This window comes from Centrocercus urophasianus, unplaced genomic scaffold (assembly GCF_019232065.1).
Source record: "Centrocercus urophasianus isolate 14NV4802_14NV808 unplaced genomic scaffold, USGS_Curo_1.0 seq_29, whole genome shotgun sequence".
Classification (NCBI taxonomy): Eukaryota; Metazoa; Chordata; class Aves; order Galliformes; family Phasianidae; genus Centrocercus; species Centrocercus urophasianus.
In genome coordinates, this window is record NW_024884855.1 from 10882383 (window position 1) to 10893194 (window position 10812).

General features: G+C 58.6%; 1 protein-coding gene across 3 annotated transcripts in view; it reads left to right on the top strand.

The window, feature by feature from the left end:
- The window catches only part of LOC122165096 (lysosomal alpha-glucosidase-like), a 13891-nt gene extending 3283 nt beyond the window's left edge, over window positions 1-10608 (top strand). The window contains exons 1-20 of one of the 3 annotated variants that reach the window (XM_042827763.1): window positions 770-853; window positions 1876-2422; window positions 2604-2749; window positions 3664-3829; window positions 4169-4265; window positions 5070-5189; window positions 5376-5494; window positions 5563-5694; window positions 6449-6559; window positions 7252-7365; window positions 7636-7720; window positions 8017-8134; window positions 8413-8546; window positions 8692-8843; window positions 9038-9186; window positions 9280-9421; window positions 9604-9702; window positions 9852-10016; window positions 10085-10231; window positions 10404-10608. In XM_042827763.1, coding sequence (XP_042683697.1) covers window positions 1886-2422; window positions 2604-2749; window positions 3664-3829; window positions 4169-4265; window positions 5070-5189; window positions 5376-5494; window positions 5563-5694; window positions 6449-6559; window positions 7252-7365; window positions 7636-7720; window positions 8017-8134; window positions 8413-8546; window positions 8692-8843; window positions 9038-9186; window positions 9280-9421; window positions 9604-9702; window positions 9852-10016; window positions 10085-10231; window positions 10404-10466 — 2796 coding nt within the window. In that variant the 5' untranslated portion in view covers window positions 770-853; window positions 1876-1885 and the 3' untranslated portion in view covers window positions 10467-10608. Of the gene's footprint in view, window positions 1-769; window positions 854-993; window positions 1016-1875; window positions 2423-2603; window positions 2750-3663; window positions 3830-4168; window positions 4266-5069; window positions 5190-5375; window positions 5495-5562; window positions 5695-6448; window positions 6560-7251; window positions 7366-7635; window positions 7721-8016; window positions 8135-8412; window positions 8547-8691; window positions 8844-9037; window positions 9187-9279; window positions 9422-9603; window positions 9703-9851; window positions 10017-10084; window positions 10232-10403 lie in introns of those variants that run through there. The other 2 variants (XM_042827765.1, XM_042827764.1) reach the window with 2 other exon arrangements.
- The last annotated feature ends 204 nt before the right edge of the window (window positions 10609-10812 follow it).

Consider the following 10812-nt stretch of genomic DNA (forward strand, 5'->3'; position numbering starts at 1 on the left):
TGGTCTCTCCCTCTGCGGTGACCCAAAGTGGGACATTCTCCCCTGGCTTTGCAAGGATGGGATTGAACATACTGAGTATGGCTTGGGAGGGGGGATTGTTGAAATTCAGCTTCTGGGTGAATTGGCCATTCATGACAGATCTGGATTTTTGTTTCCATTCCCGGAGAAAGCAGCTTTGCTCCAAAGGTCTGTTGTCCTTTGCTGCTGACCTTTGGACTGCAGTGGCCTTCAACAGCAAACGAGTGGCTCTGATCCCCTGAGAGTGCAAACCTGGCTGGGAGCATGCACACACACCCACTCCTTAGCCAGGAGAGTGTGAGCACACGGCAGAAAGTGCACTTGGTGAAAAATAAAGGGACGAAAGGGGCCTTGCTTTGGGGATGTGGGGACCTGTGGGGCAGCCCTTGTGCTGTGTGCTCATAACAGGTCAGGCACCATGGAGTGCTCAGCACAGGCATCTCTTCCACCCTCTGCTTGGGCTGAAACACTGAAATGCTCTGATCCTGAAAAGGGGAGGCTGGAAATGTGAATGTGCAGGCTCTTGAGACCCAATGTGTACACAGGAAAATTGAAAACAAATCATTCATTTCCCATACCAAGGGGCTTTGGAACAGCACTGAGCGTGGACCCATCGATATATGCAGACACACTAAAAGTGCGCAGCAAAGCAGATGAGAGAGCAGCTGAGAAGTCAGCGCGTTAGCAGGCGCTGCTATTAGAAAGGAGCGGTAGGCGCTGGGCAATTGCTCGGAGTTTTACGGCGGAGCAGGCAGGGCTGCGCTGCTGGGAGCCCCGAGCCCGTGCTGCCCGCACCGCCGCCCGCAGCCACAGTATCAAGAGGACGCACGTGGATGTAAGCGCCTGGGTTGTGCCCCCCGGGCTGGGCTGGGGGCCCCGCATCCGCCCTTGCACTTTTTGGCACGGCTGGCTCTGCGCCCTCTGCCCGAAAGGCCATTGCTGCGTCGCCGTGGCCTGGCGTGAGCGCGCGTGGCCGGGCAGGTGGCGTGCCGAGCAGGTTGGGATCGATGTGCAGAGGCGGTCGGGTGTGCATGCAGGGGGTGAGGGCACCCGCTGCGTCCCGTCCCCACCAGCAGCCCCACGGCACGGGATGGATGCCGAGCGGGGTGCTGAGCGGGGCGGGCCATTTTGGTGCAGGGCCAGGGGAGGGCCGACGGGGATAAAATCCGCTCTGCAGCGAGGGGCACCGCGCTGAGCTTGTGCAGATTAGGAGAGCGAGGTCTGGGCTGGAGGTGGGCAGGAGAAAGTTGCGTCCTTGTTTATAGCTCTGGGACTGCGCCCTGCAGGCAGCAGGAGCGGGGGCTCTGCTTCGCTTGCAGTCTGGAAGACGTTTGCCTGAGAAGTTTCTAAAATCGTATGTTATCAGTGGGAGGCAAACACTGACGGCATATTCCCTGCTGTCCTCCCTAGGCTGAAAGGTCTGACTCAGGGCTTTGGGCATGAGCAGAGGATGCTCAGAACAGAGGATGCTCCACACCTCACGCTCCCAGCACTGCGACTGCCCCAGTGGGTGGTTGGGGACTCACTTTTGCTTGTCAATCTTCTGGAAATGCCACAACCCATACATTCAGACCTGGGCAAAAATCTTTGCAGGAACACTGCCACCACCCCAGACCCAGAGTGTGTGGAGTTCGGTCTGGTGGTCCTTGGGGCTGCAGCAGAGCCTCATGGCTGCCTCTATGCTGTAGTGGGGCTAGGCATGGGCAGCTCCAGACAAAGCCATCAGTGCCATAAGTTTGCAGAGCACATCTCAACCAATGCAGAAAGCTCTGCATCAGGCTCAGGGAAGCCTTGCATGAACTTCCTCTGGCCACTTCCCACAACCATGCACTCTTCATCTCTCTCCCCTCACTGCAGCCCCAGGACAATGAGGTCGTACCAGAAGCTGAGGACATCGGTGCCACAGCTGGTATTGAGCCAGGAGGAGGAGGAGGAGGAAAATTCAACCACCCCGACAGCTGCTGGCCGCAGCAAGCTGGCCCCATGGTGGGTGGGCAGCGGGCTGCTGATCACCGCCGTGCTGCTGAGCACCATCACCGTCTGGGTGCTGCGACAAGTATCCAGGGGCTGGCATGGCCCTGCACCACCTTCCCAATGCCACCTGGTCCCTGAGAGCCACCGCTATGACTGCTACCCCGAGAGGAGCGTGGTGGTGACCCAGGAGCTGTGCGAGAGCCGGGGGTGCTGCTTCATCGAGACCCTCCCTGCAGTGGGGGGCAAACGTGGGGTGCCCTGGTGCTTCTATCCGCCCAACTTCCCCAGCTACGTGGTGCAGAGCCTCAACCAGACGGTGCTGGGCATGACGGGGCTGCTGGTGCGCAGGGAGAAGGCCTATTACCCCAAGGACATCCAGGTGCTGAGGATGGATGTGGAGTTCCAGACGAACACACGGCTGCGCATCAAGGTGAGCGTGCCTCCAGCTCTCTTCCAGGGCTCTGCACCCTGTACCACGTCTGTAGGTGACGTCCCCTGCTCAGAGAGAGGCTGGCAGCTGCTTTGCTCCTGACATGAACACGTGTCCTCAGTGAGCATCTCCAGCCCTCCTGTTTTGCTGGTGTTCATAGTGTCCTTTTTCCCCGTTGCAGATAACCGATGCAGCCAAGCCCCGGTATGAGGTGCCCCTGGAAGTTCCCCGAGTGATGAAGAGAGCAGAAAACCCCATCTACAGCCTGGAATTCTCCCAGGATCCCTTTGGGGTGCTGCTGCGGCGCCAAGGGACAGGGACAGTGCTGTAAGAGCCCACCTTCTCTATGTGTCCTTCCCTCAGTGGGATTCAGCGTGCCTCCCTGAGGGCTTTCCTTAGGGAAAAACACACCTACGCATCTCAATCCATCAGTTATCATTGCTTTCATCCTTGCTGCAAACTCTGGTGCTCACATGGGGACGCAGCAGCACGTGGCTTTCTGGCCATGCAGGACTGAGTGTGATCAGCACCTACTCCCAAACCAGCACAATACCCCAAATCCCCACCGGTGTCATGGAGCTGCTCCAAACTGTGTCTTGAGTGAGGCACAGCCCTGGGATGCGGGACCCCAGCGTATCACCAGGGATGGACCTGGAGGCTTGGGGAAAGGACCAGCAAAGGGCCACAGCTCTGCCTGCTTGGCCTTGCTTTTGGGGTTCTCCAGAGCTGTCTATGGTGTGGGAACTCCCCAGCAAGCGCTGGGTTCAGGCTTTTGGGGGAAAAAATACCAGTGGATTCGCTGTGCTGCTCCGGTCTTCTCCATGGCTTTGCCTGAGCTGAGCCACAGCGAGCTGCAGTGCTCAGCATAGGGCAGGGTGTCCCAGCACTCCCCCAGATCCTGTCCTGTCCTCCTCCCTCCCATTTTGGGCCCTGTGGTCTGTCTTTTCCTCAGGAGCTGCTTATCAGCAAGGGCAGACAGAGAACTCCCTGGCTGCATCGCCTCGGTGGTTAATTATAACCGGAGTGGAAACTGCCGGTGTCAAATGAATGGCTGTGTGGGGTTGGGCTGGCTGGGGTCAGGATGTGCCACCACCCAGACCCCAGTCTGCCCTAACAGGACTGGAAATGGGATGGGATGCACTGCTTTGCTGGCATCGAGATGCTTCTAGAGGGAAGGGCACGTCACTGTGAGGGGGTTACCATCCCCTGGTGACCTTCTCTCCCGCTGTGTCACCCGGCAGGCTCAACACCACCGTGGCTCCCCTGATCTTCGCCGACCAGTTCCTGCAGATCTCCACCACGCTGCCCTCCAGGTTCCTGTATGGGTTGGGGGAGCACCGCAGCACGCTGCTGCACAGCCTCGACTGGAACACCCTCACCCTCTGGGCCCGTGATGTGGCCCCCACGGTACCCCTGGGGCAGGGAGTGGTCATGGGGAGGATTTCAGTGCAATTGCAAAAAACGTGTGTCCTGATGGCCCTGAGTGCTTTCTGGTCCATGCAGCAGGTTGTGGTGCGGCTGCCCTGGGCACAGCTTAGCAGTGTCCAAGGGAAAAGCAGCTCCCGTGGCTTCCAGCTCCAAAACTGTCCTCACAACCCTGCCGTGCCCTCCATGGGGTGATGGATGCTAGGCTGGGTGGTGGCAACTGATGTGACTTGGGAACATTGGTTAGCCTGAGTCTCTTGGCTCTGAGCTGAGCTGCTCTACCCGGGAGCTGCTCTCTCACCAGGCAACCCCTGCTTGCAGGAATCCTTCAATCTGTACGGCGCTCACCCCTTCTACCTGCTGATGGAGGAGGGCGGCGATGCCCACGGGGTTTTCCTCCTCAACAGCAATGCCATGGGTAGGTGTGTGGCGTTGGTTCGGGATCTTGGGGCAAGAGGAAGCCATAAAAGGGAAAAGATGTGGTCCGATGGCTTCGTTATTGAGCTGAGCCATCTGTTTCCTGGCTGAAGCGAGGCTCTTTAGCAACTGCTGAGCAGTTTAACCGCACGCCCAGCTGCTGAATTGCTGTCGGAAAAGCGAGTCCTTCACATGCAGCTCTGTGCCCATTCCCCATCTGCCCAAAGCAGCCTTGCCCTGAGGCTGTCAGTGTGTGCGATTCCTGCCCAGACGGGGATGCTGCCTGTGCTGTCCCCAGCTGTCCCCAGCTGTGCCACCTGTGCCCTGCAGCACCTTCCTGCTAGTAGCCCCACGGGGTCCTGCTTTGCCAGGATGGCACTGGTGGTCACCCGTCCCCCCTCCAGTAGCCATCTGGGACCATGCTGCTCAGAGCAGGGCTCCAGCTGTGCTCAGCTTCAATGCAGCTCTGCTTCCCAGTGTGAGCGTGGAGCAGAGCACGGGGAAATGCATCACCCAGCTGAGGTCTGAGGGCTCAGCCATGTGAAAAACCCGGGATCGCCCTGCCTCCTGTGCACTGGAGGAAGGCATGCATTTGGTTTTTAAGTGAGGGCCAACAGAGGGCACAGCTTTCAACTTGAAGAGCCTGTTCATAGAGAGCTTTCTCCATGATCTGCCCAGCCTGTGATGGTGTAAGCCCTGGACACCCACAGGGATTTCTCCTTTTCCTGCACCGTGGTGGTGCTGCCCGGCCCCATGCTGGGATGCTCCCCAGGTCTCATTGTGCTTTTCTCCCCACTGTGCAAAGAGGTGGCCTTGCAGCCTGCCCCGGGCCTGACTTGGAGGACCATTGGAGGTGTGCTGGACTTCTACATCTTCCTGGGGCCTGACCCCAACATGGTCATCCAGCAGTACCAGGAGGTGATAGGTAAGCACATACACCATTAAGTGCTCTTCCCTTTGTCTCCGTGCCTGCATCACCCCACCCCATCCCCATCCCTCCAGGAACACCACATGGTCACCCCATACTCCATCTCCCCTTTTCCCTTCCTCTTCCACCCCCTTCCTCTCCCATCCCTTTGCCACGCTGACACTGCCTGTGGACACACTGCAGGTTTCCCAGCCATGCCTCCGCTCTGGGCACTCGGCTTCCACCTCTGCCGCTGGGGCTACGGCTCCAGCAATGAGACCTGGCAGACTGCAAGGGCCATGAGGAACTACCAGATCCCACAGGTACCCCAAGGAAGGAGGGAGGGATGGGGGCTGTGTGCTGCTGCCTGCTCTGAGCCCATTCCCCGCAGGATGCTCAATGGAACGACATTGATTACATGGATGGGTACCGGGACTTCACCTTCGATCCCCAGAAATTTGCCTCTCTCCCCTCACTGGTGGAAGATCTCCACAAGCACGGGCAGCACTACGTGATGATCTTGGTACTTGCCTCACTCATGCTCAGGGCTGTCACTCTCCGGAGCTGGGCTTGGTGGCTGCAAGGCAGGGACTGGGGGCAGCTCATGGCCCCCTCCGGTGCCTGGGTGGTGTTAGCCAGCTCCAGGACTGGGGATTTTTGTCAGCGTGCAATCTGCCTTTGGAAATCCCCTGTAAGGGCAGGGAGTGCTGAGATACGGGCCAGGTTATTGCACTACGCTCCCATCTGCTGAGGGAGCACAGGGAGGCGGGCTCCTCGTCCTCATGCGCAGAGGGACCATGACTGAGTCTGGGTTCAACTCGTGGGTGCTCGACACAGGAATCCCTGCTTCCCCACCAGTGCTGAGCTCTCATGACCCTGCGGTGCTGTCCCACTGTCAGGAAATGGGATGTGGTTCTGCTCATTGTGGGCAGCAAGGCCTGGGGTGCAAACGGACCCTGGGAGGGGATGTTGGGTTGCCCCGGGCAGATTGAAGTCCCCTCTGTAGCCCAAGCTGTGTCCTGATGCTTCTTGCGTAAGTTCATGATTTCTTATATTTATCCCCCCCCACCCCAAAACCCCATAACGGGTCCTCGGGACTTGCAGAAGTGACATTTTAGAAAATGAGCCTGGAAGTGTTGAAGCAAGTTTCTGTTCCCCTTGGTTGAAACAGTCGCCATGCGTGGGCTTTGGCTGACCCTGCCTTGACTGTGCTCCCCGAATCACACTGGCATTGCAGGGGAAGGGGCTGAGAGATACTGACTCTGCTCCATCCCCAGGACCCCGGCATCAGCAGCACCAGCCCACGTGGTTCCTACTGGCCTTTCGATGAAGGCTTGAGACGGGGTTTGTTCCTAAACACCACCCAGGGGCAGCCACTGATTGGGCAGGTGAGGAGCTGGGGGAAATCCTGGGGGCTTTGCAGGAGTCGGGCTGGGATTTCTTCCCTCCTGCTGGAGGAGAAGGCAGGTGGCTGATTGCCAGGGCCCGGTCCTGCTCTCAGTTTTCCACATTTCACCTTGTGGCATCTCCACCCGCCTCCAGAGCCAGCTGCTGTCCCGCAGAGGCACCCGGGCAAGTCATATGAGTGCAGAGGGGTTGGTGGTTCTGCCTGAGGCCGATCATCTGATCCTCTCCCTTCCTGTTTTTGAGGTGGGAAGAGGTTGCCTGTGATGCTCAAGCGCCTCCAATCTGCTCCAGACCCGCAGCCAGTTTATTACCCATTCACAGCCATTTGCTCCTCCTGGCTCTCCCTCTCCTGCTGAAACTTTTAACAGTCTAATGACCCAACTCTGTAATTCCAACACTATAATTCCTGGAGTGAGGTGAAACACAGAGGAATCACAGCTCTTCCCCATCACTGGCACATGCAGGCAGACTCTGCTCTCCGCCTCACCCTGAGATGCTCAGGGGCGATGCTGCACACGCAGCATCCAGCCCTTGAAGCAGTCAGCCTGGATTTTACCATTGGCTTTATTGCCTGTTTTAGCCCTGGGTCCTTCAGCACGCTCAAAGCCTCGGGGTATCTCCTTCCCCTTAGCGTTCTGCCCTGCTGAACCACTGCTCTGTGGCTTCCCTGCAGGTCTGGCCAGGCTACACTGCCTTCCCCGACTTCTCCAACACAGACACACACCAGTGGTGGCTGGAGAACCTGCAGCGCTTCCACACCCATGTGCCTTTCGATGGCCTCTGGATCGTAAGTGCTCCCCGTTGCCTGGTGCCATCTCCCTGCTCCTGGAGCAACAGCCATTGCCCGAGTGCTGCTTTTCTGGCTTCATCGTGTTTTGGCAGGACAGCACTCTGCATATGTGACCATCTGTGTGTGCTGGGCAAAGGGGCTCAATGGTTGTGGTGGTGTGGGAGGAAGCCTGGAGCCTGTGGGTTCCAGCACACCCCTCATGTGCCTCCCTTAGACATCACTGATCCCTAACAGCTCCCCCTTCACACTGCTCTGTGGTTTTCACAGGACATGAACGAGCCATCCAACTTCATGGATGGGTCTGAAGAGGGCTGCCCGCCCGGAGAGCTCGACAGCCCCCCGTACACGCCGGGTAAGGAGGGCGGTGAGATGCAGGCTGCGCTGGTAGGTACCACGTGCTCTCATGATGCTGAAAACTGAGTGCTGTGGAGGAAAACCATTCTTCCAACACATCACATCTCTGTTCCGCTCCCTGACCGTGCCCATCCCTGCTTTCATGTGCTGATCTCCATACCCGAGCATTGAACGCTTGTGGCTGTGCTGGGGCGCGGGATGGGAGTTGCTGTGGGAGCTCACTTTGCAGCATGGGTGGCTCTGTGCCCCTCACCCTCTCCACCGAATGCCAATGGTGGCTGTCCCTCCCGGCAGCTGTGCTGGGCAATTCCCTGTCCGCCAAGACGGTGTGTGCCTCAGCGAAGCAGAACGCCTCGGTGCACTACAACCTGCACAACCTCTACGGGCTGAAGGAAGCCGAAGCGACGGCGAGGTACCTGAGCACCCTGGGGATAGGATGGGTGAAAGTGTGCTGCTCAGGGATGTCAGTGTAGGAAAAGAAGTGGGGTTTGAGTGGCTGAGCCAAAGGGAGATGCTGTGGCTGCTCACAGCCTTGCCCAGAGGAACGAGGAGAGGAGGGAGGATAAAGTTGGTCCTGTTCCAAGCCCAGGGACTATGCTACTCACACTCCCAGAGCTGTCTGTAAGGGTTGAGGAGGCTCCTCAGGGCAGCTCTCACCTCCTGCTCCTCGGTCTCCCCATTGCCTTGCAGCGCCTTGATCCAGATCCGAGGAAAGCGTCCCCTTGTTATCTCCCGCTCCACCTTCCCCAGCCAGGGCCGGTACTCGGGACACTGGCTGGGTGACAACCGGAGCCAATGGAAGGACATGTATTACTCCATCCCAGGTGGGTGGTACGGTCTCACAGCTCTGCCCTTCCCCAGAAAGCACCCCAGCCCTGCTGGGATTTCCTTTCATCCTGCGTTTGGGAGGTGATGGAGACCGCAAAACTCCCCGTACTCTGCTGAGCATCTCTGCCCACCTGTCTGCAGGGATGCTGAGTTTCAGCCTGTTTGGGATCCCTCTGGTGGGGGCCGACATCTGCGGCTTCTCTGGCAGCACCTCGGAGGAGCTGTGCACCCGCTGGATGCAGCTTGGGGCCTTCTACCCCTTCTCCCGCAACCACAACACCCAGAACGAGAAGGTCTTGGGCAGGATGGGGGATATGGGATGCAGGATGTGGGATTTGGGATGTTGGATACAGTATGCTGGATTTAGAATATGAGATGTGGGATGTAGAAGGTAGAATGCAGGGGGATGCAGGCACATTTGCCCCATGGGGATGGAGATTTGGGTGAGGATGGGGCGTTTGCTGACTCACATTTGTGTATCCTCCAGGCCCAGGACCCCACAGCTTTCAGCCCCTCAGCAAGGACAGCCATGAAGGACGTGCTGCTCACCCGCTACTCCCTCCTGCCCTTCCTCTACACACTTTTCCACCGTGCCCACCTGCAGGGGGAAACCGTCGCCCGACCTTTGTTCTTTGAGTAAGAGCACCCTGATGGGAGCTGGTGAGATGCTGGCTGTGGTTTGGTGGTGAAGGAGTAACTGATGGCAGCTTTGTCTCCATCCCACTGCAGGTTCCCCTGGGATGTGGCCACATATGGCTTGGACAGGCAGTTCCTGTGGGGCCAGAGCTTGCTGGTGACCCCGGTGCTGGAGCCTGGAGCAGACTCGGTGTTGGGCTATTTCCCCCAAGGCGTGTGGTACGACTTCTACACGGTGAGGAGCACCATGGCACTCACACTCAGGTTTTGGATGATTTGGACGAGGCTCTCAGGGGATGCCAAAGTGTTGGATCATCACCAGCTGTGGGGCTTGCTACCTGAGGAGCTGCTCCCTGGCCCCTTGCCTGAGTGCATCACTATGTCCCTGACCCCCCTTTGTACTTTGCTCCCTTCCAGGGCTCCTCTGTGAACAGCAGTGGGGAGATGTTGAAGCTGTCAGCCCCCCTGGACCACCTCAACCTCCATCTCCGGGAGGGTTCCATCCTGCCCACACAGGTGAGCTCCCTGCTGCCACCTCCCTGGGCTGGGGACGGTCCCAGAGGAGTCCCCTGCTCCACGAGGTGTCCTTCCTCAGTCCTCAGCATGTCATAGCCTTCCCTGCCCCATACCGGGCACACAGCCTCACAGCTTCCTTTGAAATCCAGAAACCCGGGACCACCAGCAAGGCCACCCGAGGGAACCCACTGCTTCTCATTGTGGCCCTGTCCCCACGTGCCACTGCCTGGGGGGACCTCTTCTGGGATGACGGCGAGAGCCTGGACACCTTCGAGCGGGGCAACTACTCCTACCTGGTCTTCAATGCCACAGAGGTGGGACATGGTAGGAAGGGCAGGGGGGTGTCCAGGACACCTCGTGCTCACACCATCCCCTCCTGCAGAACATCTTCACCTCCAACGTCCTCCATGCCAGCACCGAGGCCAACTATGTCACTGTTGATACAGTGAGATTCTATGGAGTGCAGGAGCCGCCCAGCAAGGTCCTCCTAGATGGGCAGGAGAAGCCCTTCTTCTACCTGGACAACCAGGTATGGCTTTGTGTTGGCGTGCTGTGTCCTGGGGGTGCCCATGCCTCCTCTCCCAGCCCTAATTGATGGGGGGCAGGAGGGCGAAGAAGGTGTTCTTGTGCTGTATAGAGGGTTGGGGTCATTGCATAAGTGCTGGAGGAGCTCAGCCATGCTGTCCCCTCATGTCCTGCAGGTCCTCACCGTCAGTGGCCTCGGGCTCGGGCTCAGCCAGGGCTTCACCCTGCAGTGGCTGTGAGCTGGGGGGGCACGGGGCTGCCTTGCCATGACCTGCTGTGCACGTTCCTGCTCCAGCCCTCAGGGCCAGGATGGTAACACAGGGACTGTCATCTGTCATCACCCGCTGCTGCAGATGGGGGCAGGGGACGTGGGGATGGGGTGGGGCTCCATCTGTGTCATCAGTGTGAGATCAGGGCTGTGCGCCCATCGCCCCATCTGCAATTAAAGGCACGCGGAGAGCTTGGTGTCTGGTTGTCCTTCTGTCCTCAGATATCCCACAGTTCTCCCCCGTGCTCCCCGATCCCTTACGTTCCCTTACGTACATAAGGGTTCGGTTTCACCCTTATGTCCCACAATTCCCCTTT